Source organism: Geotrypetes seraphini, chromosome 11 (assembly GCF_902459505.1).
Source record: "Geotrypetes seraphini chromosome 11, aGeoSer1.1, whole genome shotgun sequence".
Classification (NCBI taxonomy): domain Eukaryota; kingdom Metazoa; phylum Chordata; class Amphibia; order Gymnophiona; family Dermophiidae; genus Geotrypetes; species Geotrypetes seraphini.
The window spans coordinates 8,246,506-8,264,565 of record NC_047094.1 but is presented as its reverse complement, the minus strand read 5'-3'; the positions used below and the strand labels follow the sequence as shown (position 1 = coordinate 8,264,565).

The window sequence follows — 18,060 nt, the reverse complement described above, 5'->3', positions numbered from 1 at the left end:
AGCCTTTTCCACAGCAGGAACACAGGCAGCCTAACCATTAGGGTAAACTAGGCATTCACCTAGGATCGTACAATTTGGGGGCTGGCTGTTAGTGAGTTTACAAAGATTCTTTTGGGCTGGTGCAGGACCTTGAGCACCTGCGCATGCTCCAGGCCTGCTGATCTCGGCTCCTTTCCTGTTTTGGAGGGGGTGGGACCTTGCTGATCTTGAGCAAATGCAGCTGTGATGAGTTTTTTTAAAATACATAGACCACAGACTATTACTGGTGCTTCAGAATGGGTAGCAATGGCGTGCAATCGGGGCTTTCAGGGGATTCAGTGAATCCCCAGCTCTACTGCCCTGCTGCCTGTAGGGCTGGGGATTCACCCAACCCCCTTAAGGCCCTGACAGTGCTTGAGGTAAGAGAGAAGGCAAGCACACAATATCACATCTAGATAGCTTTAGGAATGACAGGCCCTAGCTGTTGTACGGTGGTGTGGTTGTCAAAACCTCATACTTCCGCTTCTGAAAGACACTTAAGACATATCTATTTTCCTTATCAGATAATATGACTCCGGTCTGAATAAATGTCTTTATTGATCTCTTGTGCCTCAGGCATTGTTCCTACTAAATGCTGTTCAAAGTCTTTTGTTAGCTGCATTGAATCCTTGAAGAAAAAATGCAGGATATAAGACCTGTATAGTATAATAAAACAGCTCTCAAAAAAGGCCGGAAGTACCAAGACATGTCTTGGTGCCTCGGGGTTGTGAGCGCAAGGTCTTTGACCATATTGGGAAACACAGATATCAGAATGTTATGCTGTAATCCTGTGTAGCTTTTGATTGAACATTCAGATAACATTTTGTGGGATGCTGTTAATTGTGTACTTCTTTTTCAGCCGAAGCAAAGCACGTTTTACATTCTTAAGATTAAAAAATGTAATATACAAAATATGGAGTTAAAATGCTGAGCCTCTACAACTTCTACAAATGCCCTGTAATGTTCAGATACCATCAAGAGACTTTGCAGTGGCCATTGACACTTGCAGATTCTCCTTGCTACAAATTAAAGCTTTTTCATGACGACATGCAGGAAAGACTTTAAAGTGTGTCAAGCAGCTCTTCACAGAAAAGAATAGCAGTCATTGTGGTCCATTACAATACTGCATGCTTTAGTTCCCCTCCATTGCCATATCTTGAGCTGACTTCTGCACTCTAAAAACAGCAATGTATTGAGAAAGCAGTCTTTTTTTTTTTTTTCCTTGAGAGATGCTACCAGACAGACCACTTCTCCTCAGACAGTAGGATTCACCATTGGGTTCAGAAGAGTTTAAAGCCCCATACTGCTGTCCGTTCAAAACTAGGGTTGTTGGGGTTTTTTTTTGTCTGGATCCAAGTGAAATTACAAGGCTGAGGTTTAAAAAAAAAACAATGGCCCATTATAACCTTGGACACAGATTTTCCAGATTTTAAGGGATTATTTGCATATTGACATTGACAGTCCCTCCAACTAGCTTTTGCAAAAAGGTACCAAGTCGCAGAAAATCTGGAACAAATTAAATGAAAATTACTGGCGGGAATAATTAACCCTGTCCCGTTACAGGAAAGAGGGTGAGGTCTAATCCGAACCACCTCAACCAGACAAAGGAGAACCCACGCTCCATTCACATACCCCCCAATCAGAGAAGTCAAACGGGAAAAACTGTATAATGGCCTCCTGGCCACACAAGCAGCGAGATTAGACCGCCAACTCTCTACTTTGCTGATAACGACCCCTGACTACAGAACATTTAGAAAAGAAATAAAAACCATACTATTTAAAAAATCCCTGATACCCAACAATCGAAACCAACCTAACGCCTCCCTTCACTCTAAAATAACCTAACGCCACAAGAACCACCTCATCTCTATGAACCAAGTTGACTACTCCCTAACTATTCTATAATTCCTCTGGAAATGGCCAGATAAATCCTTTTTGTAATCCGCCTTGAACTGCAAGGTAACGGCGGAATAGAAATCACTAATGTAATGTAATATTTTCTGGCCCCCAGAAGGCTGGCAAATTTGGACCTATCCTAGAATTAAAATATCAAAAATTCCAAAAACAAAACAATGTAATATGGTCACATTCTTCTATTTTTAAAGAGCTGGCTGTGTTCACTGGATCTCGAGGAGGCTTACACCCACAGATAAATCAAGGCACTGCTTTGAATGTGAGAAAATCCTGAAACTGTACAATGGTTTCCTTTCAGTTTATATTTCACTACAAACCACAACTTGGTAGTTTGTTTATAGCAGCATGGAAAAGCTGAAGTAAATATTTGTCAGGGAAAGTTTGAAAGCAGCTGGAAGTATAATTTTATTGAGTACACTTCTTAATTCTGAATGGTTTCATCATAATCCAGTTTACATTTGGTCCATTTTCTCAACATCCAGATATAATCCGGTCTATCTCAGACCAGCAGACTGGTTTAGTCTATCAGGACTCGAGGAAGAGAATTTAACAAGCCTAGATTTCATCTTTTTCATTCCATCTTGTCTGCTTTTCTTTAAGGTCTGACTCATCTTATCACTATGGACTTGCATCAGAAAGAGATTCAGGGCTTCTTTAACATTCCAGTGGATAATCTGCGAGCATCACCATTCCTGCTGCAGTACATTCAGGAAGAGGTGAGGGAGTACAAGTCTTGGAGACAGCAGGTTACACAGCCAGTTAGATTGGGAATATATGACGCATATTAAAAGGAAATGCAAATGAATATATAGCCTGGGGTAATTTTATGCACCAGGAAATGTGAGATTTGGTGCATTAATCTTCCCAGCCTAAGCAAAGAACATCAGCAGTCTGTATTTTAGGGCTGCGTATATGTTAAAGGCGGTTGGAGCAATGTGGACTGGATTCTAGCAACTCTGGTTTAGAGCTGCTGCTTGTTAGTATTTTGGGGTTTCCAGCAACTTCTAGAAATGTACAGACAGCTTTTAACCACATCTTTTTCACCAGATAACCATGTTTCAGTCAAAAAATATTAATTCAGTTTTTTAGCCCATCCTTCCAAAGAAGTTTAGAACAGGTTACAAATCAGGTACTCTAGCATTTTTCCTGTCTGTCTAATGTACCTGGGCAGTGGAAGGTTAAGTGATTTGCCCAGGGTCACAGGGAGAAGTGCAGGGTTTGAACCCACAACGTTGGGGTGCTGAGGCTGTAGCTCTAACTACTGCGCCAAACTCTTCCATTATTATATCCTGACCTAAATGCCTTTTTTTTTTTTTTACCATAGATCTAACATTTTAATATGCACAGACTAAAAAAACTACCTTCAGTCCTCTACATCAGTGATTCCCAACCCTGTCCTGGAGGAACACCAGGCCAATCGGGTTTTCAGGCTAGCCCTAATGAATATGCATGAGAGAGATTTGCATATGATGGAAGTGATAGGCATGCAAATTTGCTTCATGCATATTCATTAGGGCTAGCCTGAAAACCCAATTGGCCTGGTGTTCCTCCAGGACAGGGTTGGGAACCACTGCTCTACATCATATCTCGAGTAGACTGTTTAAGAAACTGTATCTTAACCCCATATTTCCAACTATCCACATTCCCCCTCTACCTCAGGATATGTGACCTGACTATCACAGCCCATACCCATACCTCCACTCCAGTGCCTTCCCTTGTACCCCAACTCGCCTATTCCCACTTAAAAAGAAAATACCCCATATTCAACAGCCACAAATTTATAGCCATAGTTTCGCTGCTGTGTATCTTGGAATTTCTACAAGATGGTCTGGACAAGGGCCTCGCTTGGTCGTCCTTGCAGGGGTGCAGGTGGTGGCGTTTTAGGGGATTGTTCAAGGAAAGCGCTTGGCCACTCACCCAGATGTAGTGCGTTTTTTGCAGGCGGTTCGACTGATCTGTCTTCTGGTGTGCCACCTGTTCTGGCTTGGGCTCTTATTCTGTTTTTGTCATTCTTGGTAGCACCTGCTTTTGAGCCAGTGAGTACTTGTACACTTATACCGTATTTTCACATAGATAACGCGCACCCGTGTAAAACGCGCACACGGGTATAGCGCGCAAAAAACACATATTTATGTACATAAATTTTTATATACCGCGCACACCCGTATACCGCGCATGCTACCCGACTCTCCTTTCGCCCGCCCCGACTCTCCTTTCCTCCTTGAAGTCCTGTCCCTACCCTGAAAGCCTGATGCCCCCCCGACGTCCGATTCACCCGCCCGCAGGACCGCTCGCACCCCCACCCCGAAGGACCGCTCGCACGCACCCCCACCCTGAAGGACCGCTCGCACTCCCACCCCGAAGGACCGCTCGCACCCCCACCCGAAGAACCGCTCGCACCCCCACAGCCTCACCCCCCTCCCCCATGGAGAAGCTGTCTACCTTGTTTCCGGATGCCAGCGAGCCCAGCTGTTTTCTTTGTCGGCGGTCCCGCCCCTTCTCTGAGCCCTGCTGCGCTGCTTTTTCTTCCGGCGGTCCCACCCTTTCTCTGACATCGCGGGACCGCCTGAAGAGGAAGCAGCGCAACACAGGGCTCTGAGAAGGGGCAGGACCACCGGCAGAGGAAGCAGCTGGGCTGGCATCCGGAAACAAGGTAGACAGCTTCTCCATGAGGGAGGGGGGAAGGCTGTGGGGGTGCGAGCGGTCCTTTGGGTGGGGGTGCGAGCGGTCCTTCGGGGTGGGAGTGCGAGCGCTCCTTCCGGGAGATGAATCGGGCGTCGGGGGGGGGGGGGGGGAAACTATGTAAAAAGATTTTTGTACAACGCGCTCACGCGTATAACGCGCAAGGGTATGCGCGGTTTGTAAAAACCACGTATAACGCGCGCGTTATATGCGAGAAAATATGGTAGATCTCTCCTTGAAGGTGGTGTTTTTAGTGGTGATTATGTTGGCATGGCTTGTGTCTTGAGCTGCAGGTGTTTTCCTGTTGAGCTCCCTTCCTGGAGTTTTCTAGGGAGCAGGTAGTGGTACGCCCTGTTTCTTCCTTTCTTCCCAAGGTGGTGTCGGCTTTTCATGTTAATCATTCTGTTTCCTTGCCTGTATTGGGAGAATGTAATGGATCTTTGGAACAAAAGCAGTTGCATAAGTTGCGTGTACAGAGTTCTGTGGATATATACACAGCGGACTCGGGAATTTTGGCGGTCAGATCGTCTTTGTTCTGTTGGGTGGCTGAAGAAGGGGGGAAGTGGCTTTGAAAGCTACAATCGTGCGCTGGATTAAGGAGACAATTGATTCAGTGTATTTAATCAAGAAGAAGTTGGTTCCAGAATTTCTTAAAGCTCATTCTACGAGGGGACAAGGTGCCCCCTGGGCAGAGTGTTTTTTGGTGCCTCCTGAGGATATTTGCAGGGTGATGGTCATCACTGCATACCTTCGTCACTACCGGGTGGACGTCAAGGAGTGGCAAGATACGGTTTTGGGGAGCATGTACTTCAGTCAGGCCTTTTGGTATCCCACCTGTGATGGGCACTGCGTTGATGCTTCCCATCCGTTTGTGCCTGTCTGGAGGGACACCAAAGAAGAAGAAATGAGGTCTTACCTGCTAATTTTCTTTTTTTAATCCCTCCAGACTGGCACAGAACCCTCCTAGCAACAGCAGTTTTTTTTTTGTTTATCAATCAGGGTTTAATGCAAGAAAGTATTGGGAGGAGTTATAAAGTACAATTGAGCAGTGGTAGCTGATCTACTGGTTTAGCTGGTGGACTGAGGCTCTTTAGGGAATTATTTATTCTACTTTTCCTCCAAAACATGTTTACAGTATGAATAGGAGATTTAAAAGAAAAAAAGAGTGTTGTAGGCATTTCTTTTTTGTTTGCCTTCCTACTTGACTATTGGAGGACTGATGTCGGAGGGACTGCACAGCCCACTTGTACTATTGTTTGAATTCAGTTTTGTTCGGTGTCCATCTGCTGGCAGATGAAGGTAAACCCACCCATTAGTGCCGGTCTGGAGGTACTAAAAGAAAGAAAATTAGCAGGTAAAACCTGCTTTCTCTATTCTGCATGTGCTCGTAGAAAACTGTTACTTGTAGTAGATGTTCCTGCATATCCTCCCTCTTCCCATTGGAATTGAATTCCATTACCTAAAGACTCAACTGGTTAGATTCTGCTTGACAGCAGCACACATGCATGTACGGTGAAAGTTTTACTAAAGTTGGAAAGCTGATCCTGTGCAGGTGACATTACTCATATGAGAATGTGTTTTTCTCAGTCAGAAAAACCAGGATAACTCCACAGTCCAAGCAAACAAACCACAGAGGAGCAATTAGTAATGTTGGTGTGTAATTTTATTCTTCAATATGGCCTGCCTCAAAGCCTACAAGTTTACATAACACAGATGAGTTAAAACCATGACATTAATTAAAAAACACATATACAAAACCATACGATCTGTTGATGGCAAATGATGATCTCTATCGTTGTGTAATAAATGAGTTGGACAATTGCTTAGATCAATAAAGAACATAATATATTAGTCACACTTAAATGCACTGATGTGAGTACTAATTAATATTGAACTAGACTCATATAGACGTATAAAAATAATCCATATGAAAACAGACGGACGCCAGTCTTCTGGGCTGGGGAGCTCAGTGTCTTGGTCGCTCCACTCAGGGCAGCTGGTCTCCGGAGGAGGCGTCTTGGTCAATCGATATTCTGGAGACCAGAGCCATCCGGCTGGCGTTGCTAGCGTGCCAAACATTGATGGGCAAGTCTGTTCAGGTTCTCTTGGACAATACCACAGCGGTGGCCTACGTCAATCACTAGGAATCATCTGGTGGCTCTACTCATGGCCTGGCAGAGTCTCCTCTTCTGGACATCTCTGCTTCCCACATAGCAGGAATGGAGAATGTTCAGGCGGACTTCCTCAGTCGTCGCACGCTAGATCCCGGAGAGTGGTGTCCCAGTCCTTCAAGTTGGTTGTGCAGACTTGGGGTTGGCTGGTCAAGGACCTGATGGCCACGAGTGTTGACGCCAAAGCGCCCCAGTTCTTCAGTCAGTGTAGGGATGTTCAGGTCGAGGGGCTGGATGCTCTGGTACAGCCTTGGACGATGGCAGGCCTCCTGTACATGTTTCCTCTGTGGCCAGTGGTGGGCAGAGTTCTTCTTCGAATTGCTCGGCACCCTGGCTGCATGATCCTGGTGGCCCTGGACTGGCCCAGGTACACAGCTCTGGTTCAGCTTCTCGTGACAGATCCTCTTCCCCAACCTTCTGATTCAGGGTCCTATTCCAATGTTCGATTCGGGTCCCTTTTTGACTTCCAGCTTGGCTCTTGAGCTGCAATGCCTAGTTAAGAAAAGTTATTCAGATAAAGTGGTCTCTACTCTTTGGGGTTACCTCAGCATCTCTACTCTTTGGGGTTATCTCAGCGAGAAAAGTCTTGGAGCTTCAGCCTCGCTCTTACAGAGAGCCTTTCCTTGAGTTCAGAAGCCAGAGTTTCTTTACCACAGTTCCATCCTTTTCGGAAGGTTGTTTTGGATTTCCATGTCAATCAAGAAGTCAGATTGCCAACGTTCACATCCACAGCTTCTAAGAAGGATTGGATTTTTAAAAAGTTGAATGTGAGGAGAGTGCTTCTTCAATATCTTGAGGCTATCTGACCATCTTTTTGTGCTCGCTAGTCAGGCTAGATTGGGCACACCAGCTTCCAAGGCCATGATCTCCTCCAGATGGATCCATAGGGCCATATTGTTGGCATATATTGCCTGTGGAAAGCAATCACCAGTCTCTGTAAAGACGCATTCCACTAGAAGTGGCTTCTTCGTGGGCAGAAGCTCAGTTGCTCTCCCCGAGGAGATTTGTAGGGCAGCGACTTGGTCCACTTTGCATACATTTTCCACGTTTTACAGAGTGGATGTAGCGGCAAGGGAGGATACCGCCTTTGGGTCCTCGGTGTTACAAGCTGGCACTGTGGTCCCATCCTAGATTTTTGGAACTGCTTTTGCACGTCCCTTACACTAGAAAAATAAGGTTCTTACTAGTAAAGTGACTTGCTGAATCCGGCCGAGCCTGCCTGCAGTCGCGTGTGTGTGGGCGGAAGCTTCTCCTCTGACGCAACTGGAAGAAGCTTCCGCCCACACACACGCGACTGCAGGCAGGCTTCAACAAGTTACTTTACTAATGTGCCGTGAAGGTAAGGGGGAGGGAGATAGATCTGGTAAGGATGGAGGGGACCACGTGTGATCAGTGACCGCGCACGTTCCCTCCCTTAACTGCGGGGACAAGGCCATTCACCGCACCACGGGGCGGTGGATGGCCTTGTCCCCTCGCCCGCAGTGAGCACTTAGCCACCGTGTCATTCTCTATTTTATATCTCTAATTTTGGTGATTGGGCTTTATTATATTAAAGGTATCTAGTGATTAGGTGCTTTGTTAGTCTGAAATTCCGCAAGGCACAGGCGGAATAGAAATCCCTAATGTAATGTAATGTAATGTAATGAAATGGGTTTCAGTTGGCTAATGCTCTTCTTTTCCAATGGGTTTTTCTTTCCTCTTCCCAACAGATTCCAGATTATAGAAATGCAGTGATTGTGGCCAAATCACCTTCATCTGCAAAGAGGTGAGTCCTAATCAAGTTTCAAGTTTATTAAAATTTGATGGTTTGCCTATTAAAACTAAGCGAATTACATAATAAAAGCATTATAGTATAGAACAATAAAACAAGTTATTTTACATTAACAATTTTCAAGGTGCTACGACAGATTGACAATACAGATGAACTGTGAAACATTAGGAAAGAACATTAGGGGATAATAGTTACAAATTGTAGTTTCCTCAAGGGAAGAAAGGGGGATGATGTGGGTAGGAACAAACGAGTAGGTTGGGGAAGATGTGTATGAAAGTATTGATTATATACATGTACTCCAAAGAGTTGTACTAAAGGTTAAATGAGGATTTGAAGAGATAAGTTTTTAGATTAGTTTTAAATAAATTGAGGTCTTTGATGTTTCTGATATATAGGGGGAGGGTATTCCAGATAAGAGGAGCCATAACTGAGAAGATGTCATGGCGTCTGGTTCCTATTATTTTCAATGAGGGAACCATTAACAGACCTTGAGTGTTGGACCGAAGTGAACGTTTTGAAGTATGAGGGATTAAGAGCCGATCTATAAACTGTGGCTCTTTAGTATCTAATGTTTTAAATACCAATAATGCTATTTTATATGTTGTGCGTTGATTAATGGGCAACCAGTGAGATTCTATGAAATAGGGAGTTACGTGATCGTATTTTTTTCCATGGTGGATTATTTTGATGGCGATGTTTTGTATTATTTGTAATCAATTCCCTTTCAATGCATTAAAAAACATAATCGTACATCCATTCTCTAATATTTCTGGGTAAATTACTTTTTCTCTTTTCTCCCCATAGTACTGTTTTAAAAACATATCGTAATGTAACGAAACGTCACCCCAACACCTTGTTTTTAAAAAGGTTGGAAACAATGACGGTGGTTAAAGATTGTTAGGTTTGTGTCTAGCTGCCATGGTCTCATTCTTGGTGCAGTGTTATCCGAGTTATTAGAGAGTTTTATTGTGAACCGCGTCGAGCCCTTTTTTTTTTTTGTTTTAGGAAAGATGCGGTATACAAGACTAAAGATTAGATGTGATGAGATATACCCTGAAGATCTCTAGATGCATTCTTGAATTCTGTTTTTTGTCTCCATCCACCATTGCGATGCCTTTCTGTGCATCCCCATTATCTTTCTGTGAAGAACTATTTTCTGATATTGCACCTAAGCCCCCTGGACTGTCATACCATGACAACTTGTTCTACAGCAGCCTTTCCTTTAAAAAAAGAAAAAAAAGTTTGTTTATGCCTAATTTATACCTGTGAGGTATTTGTGTCTGTCAATATCTATCTTATATTTTCAATGGTTTCCACGAGAAATCACGCAGAGAATTTATATTGGTGTCACAAACCGTATGATAGGTTATAAATTGATACTTTGACTTTAGTTCCCTGCATTTGAATGATGTGACATGGAATCAGATTCCAAATAATCTTACTCTTGAAATGGTTTTAATATTACAAGGAGCTTTTGAATCTTGATGAAAGATGCTAACCAGTTGGGAAGACACAGCTTCATGTTGTACTTATATGATATAGAAGAGCTATACTTCCTTGAGCCTATTACAATTCAGCTCTCATGTAAGCTTGAGCTATGTGGTATAGGATTTTGGGCTGGTCTCGCAGTTTTCAAGTCTTATAAAACTCCCAAACTTCCTTTAACACACAGCTCAAGCTTACATAGAGAACTGAATCGTGGTGCAGAAGCAAGAAACATGCCATTTAAAGTAGTGTTTAAAAAAAGAAACCACTTAAATTCGAGGGACATGAAATCCCAGGCATCGGTATGCAGTTTCTAGGTGCCATGACAAGCTGGCACTTAGCATTTGTGGAACCCTGGTTTAATCAAACAAAATTGCACAAAGAAACAAGCACCAAGGGCCAGAACTTCCTGGTGCATAATTTTACTCCCCCAAACAGCTTTACCCAATTTCTAAAATCCAGTCTTGACCTGACTGGAGGACATATGTCACCAACAAAGTAGATCTTGGACTCTTCATCAGATGTTTCTAACAACTCGCCTTCTCCAGAGCCAGACCGCCAATAAGAGATTTCTTAAACATTTCTGATGGTGAAATAGTGTTCCACTCAGGAAAGCTTACAAAGTATAAACTCAAACACCTGGCATAGTTGTTGAGCTTCTCCATTTTATTAGCCAATCGTGCTGTGATTTGGCCAACTTCTGTACACTTTGCACCAACTCTCCAATCCTGTCCCAGAGTCATAGGTCATATTTTGACAACATTTTATATTTCTCTACATTTGAGCCATTAGTCTGATATTGAGAAAGACTTGGGGGAAGCCACTGCTTGCCCTGTATTGCTACTCCTTGGGTTTTGGCCAGGTACTAGGGACCTGGATTGGCCACCATGAGAATGGGCTCCTGGGCTTGATGGACCATTGGTCTGACCCAGTGAGGCTAGTCTTATGTACTTGTGCTGTCTTCCCTATTTCTCATTATGTATTGCTACATGTTTGGTTTTTATAAGTAAAGTTTTCTCTCTCTCTGTTTACTTCATGGTCTCTATAGTGTTTGTCTCAAACCCTCATTTATTTGATTCCTCTTATGTCTTCATTTTACATTTGCTCTCTCTTCCATTTGTCTTATAGAATACGCTTTTGCATTTTTCAAGTAATTTTCCCTGGTCCATCCAGCTGTTTTACATTTTTTATATTGCCAATGCTTTTCCAACTTTCAAGTAATTTTCCCCTTGTCCTCTTTAGCACACATCATTTCAGCCGCTCACGTTCTCCTGCGGCACACACGTGTTCCACGCTTATCACGTCACACAATACTTTTTAGGCCTCCTGTCCCGCATGGCCCAATCTTTTTCATTTTCTGTTGAAAGAATTTGCTCGTACACGTCTCAACAGTAAGCAAATTGGTCATTTCTTCTTAATTTTGGTTCTTTTGGCAATTTGAGTTCGTCACTAGTATTTTTTTAACGGTCAATACAGTTTAATCATCGGTGGGAGAGTGTTTCTGATTGATTAACACGTAATCTGATTCTCAGCAGCTCTCTGCACTGACTTTCGTGTGGTTTCTCAAATTTTCCTCAGTCGCTTTAAATCATTTGGATTACCGCCATATTTACTGTCCAACCTGCCGGTCATTATTTATCTTTTTAATCATTTTTTATCTGCCACCATTTGTTCTGGCATTTTCATTCCCTCCAGCCTTTCAGCTTTTTATGTCTTGGTACCGGCGGTTTATTTGCCACCGGCAATTTTCACTGCTCACTCTTGGACCATTGTTTTATTGTTGAAGTGTCAAGCTTTATTGTTTTTATGATTTATTATTAATGCGTTATGGTTTTTTCATTTATTGAAGTGTCATGATTCTCCATTCATTTGTCCCTCTTGTTCTGTATATTGGTTTTTATTTAGGTTTTTACTTAGGGTTTTACAAAGTTTTGTGGGGTTTTTAAACTTTAAATTTTTATTAAATTTTGTTTTCAAAAATATACATCTCACAAAGAATGATTACAACAATATGCCACTCTTAAGGCACAATAAGAAAAAGATTGTCAACACTTCACAAATCAAAAAAAGCTATCAGAACAACGCTACATAAGATAAACACATCTGTTCCACAAAACATCATCAAATGCCAAATAACAAAAAATATCTATAGCTTATGAAAACCCAAAAGTCAGGGGATCCGCAGGCACCTCCAGTCTTCATCATTCCCCAACTAGAAGTCCCCAACCCCCACCCCACTCCCATGGATGCATGTAATGTGAACCAAAACCCCTCCACCCAGCATATAAATCAATCCCAAGGAAGAACAATAACCTTATGGCAAATAAACATAATACTGCCCCCACTATTATAGCATAGTCCAGGATCCCACAGCTTGTAGGTAGTAGCCCTTCTGTTTTGCAATCAAAAGCCCCATGTTTCCCAACAAGTGCAATTTCTGTCTCCACTCTGCCAAAGTGGGCGCTCTATCACGCTTCCAAGCAGCAGCTATCAAGCATATTACAAAGGTTTTCATTATAGTTTTTATCTTATTTGATTTTATCGTAGTTTTTGTTCTTTACATTTCTCCACTTAGGTTATTCTAAGGTTTTAGATACCATACCAATTGTGTCCATTGATTTCAATCCCATTTATTTTTATTTTTCTCACTCTTATTTCTGTTCACCCTCTACAATATGGTATGGAGTTAATGCAAATTTAAGTGCATTAGGTGATCAATCGCATATTTTTAACGTTCTGAATCTCCCTCGGTCACAGCTTTTGTAGCTTTTCAACCTTTAGCAGTATTGAACATAAGAATTGCCACTGCTGAGTCAGACCAGTGGTCCATCGTGCCCAGCAGTCCGCTCACGCGGTGGCCCTCTGGTCTAAGACCAGCACCCTAACTGAGACTAGCCCTACCAGCACACGTTCTTGTTCAGCAGAAACTTGTCTAACTTTGTCTTGAATCCTTGGAGGGTGTTTTCCCCTATAACAGCTTCCGGAAGAGCGTTCCAGTTTTCCACCACTCTCTGGATGAAGAAGAACTTCCTTACGTTTGTACGGAATCTATCCCCTTTCAGCTTTAGAGAGTGCCCTCTTGTTCACCACAAGTGCATTACCAAATTAAGCACAAAAATAGCATGCCCTCATCTTCAAACTTATCACCATTCTCATTTCAACTATTCTTTATCTTAATTTCAATTTTTATCTATTTTCTCTTCATGTTATTATTCATTTTTATGTCTATTCATTTCATTTCAAAGACCCCTGATGAGGTTTGCTGAAACATGGACCGTATTGGGTCCGGCTCTCATTTTTGTGACGTACTATTAATGACGCTGTGCATACCTATATAAATCCTGAGGCTGCTTTAACTTGTTTTTATATGACTAGTTGAATTGAGAAATAAATAAAATCTCCTGGACACTTTGTGCTTTCGTTTCTCGACTTTGTTGATGGAATTCTGGTTCTTCTGTTGCTTTGCCTGAATCTGCTCTTTACAATCTTGTAAGACATCATCTGTCAGAAAGCACATGCACAACTTGACCTTGAACTAGAAATACTTTCTCCAACTTGGTAATGACTTTCCAGATGGAGCTCAACATCACACTTGCCAGTTTAACCCAAGAAGATACGGAGGTTAAAACTGACCTGGCCACTGTTGACACAGTCCTAGCTTTCAAAGTTCTTAGAATGAAAGATTCTCTTGCCGCTACTGCGAGTTGTGATTGTTGTTCTGGGAGTCATCAATCCCAAATATTTAGCAGAAGAACCCAGTTATTGAGCCAATCCCTCTTGTGGCAGCTCACTCGCCGTCATCCTCACACTCTTTCTAGAGGGATTACTGATGGATTCCGCGTTCAATTGCATGGCTGGAGCAGGATGAGGTAATTGATCCTCAGGGCTTAATAAAACATCAAGCCATGGCAAGATGCCAGATCCAGAGGGCAATGCAGACTGAACCACAAACCAATGGATTATCAGGGGTATCCAACCTGCGGCCCCATGAAGTATTTTCTATGGCCCCGGTCGAGGGCAATGCAGTGTTTTCCTCTGCTGCCCCTGGGTGTTTACCGTCTTGCTGGCTCCCTCCTCTGTCTTGCTGCAGCGTTTGTGCGGCCCCAGAAACATTTTTTTCAGTCAATGCGGCCCAGGGAAGCCAAAAGGTTGGACACCCCTGGATTAGATGAAGATGGAGGGAAAGACCCTTGTCTGTCTTGTTTCACTGTTGTAACAAGCAAAGAGAAGCAACAAATTCAAAACCAATAATTTATTTTTATATGCCGCCATGCTGGGAAGGTTCTAGGCAACTCACAACAAAGGCAATACATACAGTGCATAAAATACAACAGATAAAATAGTAAAACCAAGTGAGTTACTACATCAGGTTAAAATAAGAAGAACATTAAGATACCAGCCTATCGAATAATTGTGTCTTTAACAATTTGCTAAAATCTAAATAAGAAGCAGCTTCTAACATTATTTTTCCTAGCCATGAATTTAATTGAGCGGCCTGAAATGAGAAAGTTCTCTCAAGGAACTTTTTGTAATAAGATTTTATGGAAGGATATGAGAACAGATGCACTCTGCATATACTCTTATTAGAGTGACTCAAAGGAAAATGAGGAATAAGATAGCCTGGTGACATACCAAAAACTACTTTATAACAGATGCATGAAAACTTAAACAAGACTCTGGACTCCATCGGCAACCAATGGAGTTTTTGATAAAATGGAGTAATCTTCTCCAATTTTTTTAAGCCAAAGATGAGGCGAACAGCAGGATTCTGGACTACTCTTATTTTTTTTGAGAATTTTCTTATAAATCCCTAAATATACAATGTTACAGTAGTCCAGAATACTTAAGATAGAGGACAGGTGAAAGGAGGCTTTGTTGAAATACTTCTTATTAGTGCGAAGCTTCCCAAGCACCAAAAAACATCTCTTAAACAATAAATCAGTATGTTTTTCCAATGTAAGATGTTTATCCAACGTTACTCCCAGTATTTTTATGGATTGTTCAATATTATAGTCCAAACCGAGCTCTGGCGCAGCATTTGTCTTTGGGGACTCTGCATTTCAATTACTTATAACTTGGTATAGAACTAAGATGGCTCCAGCTGAGGAATGCTCTTGAAATTGAGAATTTTCTGGCACCTTCATTTTGACTGCACCAACTTCTATCAGATGACGACACTTTATCAGTGAGAACTTATGTCCTCTGAAAGTGGCCTTTACAAGTAAGCAAATTTGTTAAGTTCTGGAAACAAGATAAAGAGACCAGAGTTGACACGTCTAACGCTTGAAGCATATACTTCCTAAACACGCTTGCCTTGGAGAAACCCTGGGAAAATTAGATAAGATTTTGTATTCTCATTGCATTCTCCAGGGACTCCTTAATTATAGACAAAATATTATCCTTAAGTAATTTCATCCTATAAATTTTTTTTACTTTTCTCTTCTAACTAGTACACATGTGTTGAACTCAGAAATATGTTTTATGGGCCTTACATTATTGATTAAAATAAGCTTCAGTTTTCTGAGATAAACAACAAATGTAGCTTGACACAGACTTTTTTAGGTTCTATACTTTCCTATTTATCCTGAAAATTAAATATCGGAACTGGATCTTGAAATGACTTGAGACTTTATCTCAGTGTTTCAGCTGAACCTGAACCAAAGAAGGCTGGTTGTAATCACTAAGCGCAGCGGATTTCTTCCCTGGATATTCCACCTCCTTCACTCCCAGCTAAAACAATGCTACACCATAGTCTGATATGATAACATGACATTTCTTCTACTGGTGTTGGAATTGCAAGGCCACTGATCCAGTTCTGAACAACAGGGAAGATTCGAACCTGCAAACTGGCACATCAGTTCCTAGAGAAGCCAGCAGATTTCAAAGAACTACTCGCCAGGAGAAACTGTAGAAGCCTGTCTTGCTCACAACCATCTTCATTAGTCAAGCTACAAGAGGTGCCCTAGATCTTGAAAGAGGGGAGGGACCCTGAGTCATCCTGTGCATGTCACCATTAGTAAATTAATATTTAGATACATACATTTTAAAAATCATATTACCAAAGTACAGAGCCCAATAGAATACATTCACTGACTATATATATGTTTATATTTAGAATCGGCTTAAGATTTTTAATTTCCACAGAGTACATAGTTTCCAAAGGGTAATATCTTTTAGCTGGAGCTTTAGTTCTGTGCTGACTAATTGAGAATGATACAGGGACAAATTTGACCCCCATCCCCGCGGGAACTCATGTTCCCGTTCCGTCCCCGCAAGCTCCTTTTCCTGTCCCTGCCCCAATCCTGCAAGCTCTGTCCTTATTTGCACAAGCCTCAAAGACTTCAAAATCATAACTGTTTGAGACTTCTGTGGTTAAGGCAGAGCTTACAGGAATGGGACAAGGACAGCAACACAACTCGCAGGGATGGGGAATTTGAGTTCCTGTGGGGACAGGGAAAAGTTTGTCCCCGTGTTGTTCTCTACTGACTAGGAAAGAAGAACGAGCAGCACAGTCCTGTGGTACCTTATCTTTCGGGTCTCCCTTCTTAATACTGGCCAGTTGAGACCCTGTTTTTGTATCTGAAATTGTACAGAAGCAAAACCTCAGGTAGTATGACGGAAGAGACATTTTGATAGTAATATAGAGTCTTCCTGAGAAACTCTTTTGTTCCACTGGCCATATTTGATCATTCTTTCTTCACCCTCCAGTATCAGGGCAAAATTTGTTTTAGCAGGTGTTTTTATGTGTTGCTTTTTTTTTTTTTGTTTGTTTGTTTAACTGCTTTTTTCAGAGCTCAATCGTTTGCTGAGCGGTTGAGATTGGGTATTGCAGTGATCCATGGGGAGGCTCAAGATGCCGAGTCTGACTTGGTAGACGGTCGACATTCTCCACCTCCACCTTCTGTGAGGAGCATTGCTTCCATACACCCCACGTTGGAAATACCCAGTAAGTCCATGGCCAAGGATTGCAAATGCAGGATTAGGGAAGTTAAGATTTAATTAAACTAGTATTTCCTCAGCATTTGAATGAATGTAAACAGACGTAAAACTGCGAGCCAGATTTTGCAGTATTACATTTTCTAGCATATTACCAAGTTAGCCAACAAGGCATTTAGGTAGCTTTGAATATACCGTCATGCTTAATTTTTTGTTATGCCCTGCAACTCATTCATGCCTAGTACCAGGGTTCAACATATTCAGTACACAAGCCCTAGAGCGCTTCACTAATTTTTGGGCCTCAAAGTTATATTCGGGTACATTATTCTTCTGTCCTCTAAATGCTTCAGGCAAAAAACAAAAGGAATTGACCCCAAGATATCCAAAGAGAAGAAGATCCAGAGAAAACAAACAAAAAACAACAACTATGGAGTGACGATGTTCCTAAATGGACTTTATTTGAAAGAGTCAAAGTTCCAAAGTTACACCAAAATCATCCACATAAAAATAGGTTATCCACATAAAAGCCTTAAAGGACCTAGTCCGCTAGGGATACAGGACCCAACTTCCGGTTCACCACACAATTGTTTCCCACGTATTCACCTTTATAGGACCCCCAGGGACCCCTGAAGAAGACTTTTTGTCAAAACGTGGACCGTGTTGGGTCCTGTATCCCTAGCGGACTAGGTCCTTTAAGGCTTTTATGTGGATAACCTATTTTTATGTAGATAAATTTTATTTTTATGTGGATGATTTTGGTATAACTTTGGAACTTTGACTCTTTCAAATAAAGTCCATTTAGGAACATCGTCACTCCACAGAGGTTTTTTTGTTGGGGTTTTTTTTTTTTTGTTTTCTCTAAACGCTTACAATCTAAGTTTGTACCTGAAGCAGCAGCAGAGTTAAGTGACTTATCGAGCAACAATTGGATTTGAATTCCAGGTCTGTCAGTGTACTTCATTCCTGGGCTGGTACTCCTGGTTTATTTTCTACTTATTGATTACCCTAAGGGCAAAATATCTATTGAACCACAGTATGTATGTTTTTGTGATTTACACAAACATCTTTAGGGACCTGCAAAGA

General features: G+C 42.0%; 1 protein-coding gene across 4 annotated transcripts in view; it reads left to right on the top strand.

Annotated features, from left to right (window-relative positions):
* Nucleotides 1-18,060, top strand: part of PRPSAP2 (phosphoribosyl pyrophosphate synthetase associated protein 2) — a 59,013-nt gene that overhangs the window by 27,093 nt on the left and 13,860 nt on the right. For all 4 annotated transcript variants that reach the window (XM_033914823.1, XM_033914824.1, XM_033914825.1 and 1 more), the window contains 3 exons: nt 2,533-2,648; nt 8,495-8,550; nt 16,833-16,987. In XM_033914823.1, coding sequence (XP_033770714.1) covers nt 2,533-2,648; nt 8,495-8,550; nt 16,833-16,987 — 327 coding nt within the window. The remainder of the gene's footprint in view (nt 1-2,532; nt 2,649-8,494; nt 8,551-16,832; nt 16,988-18,060) is intronic.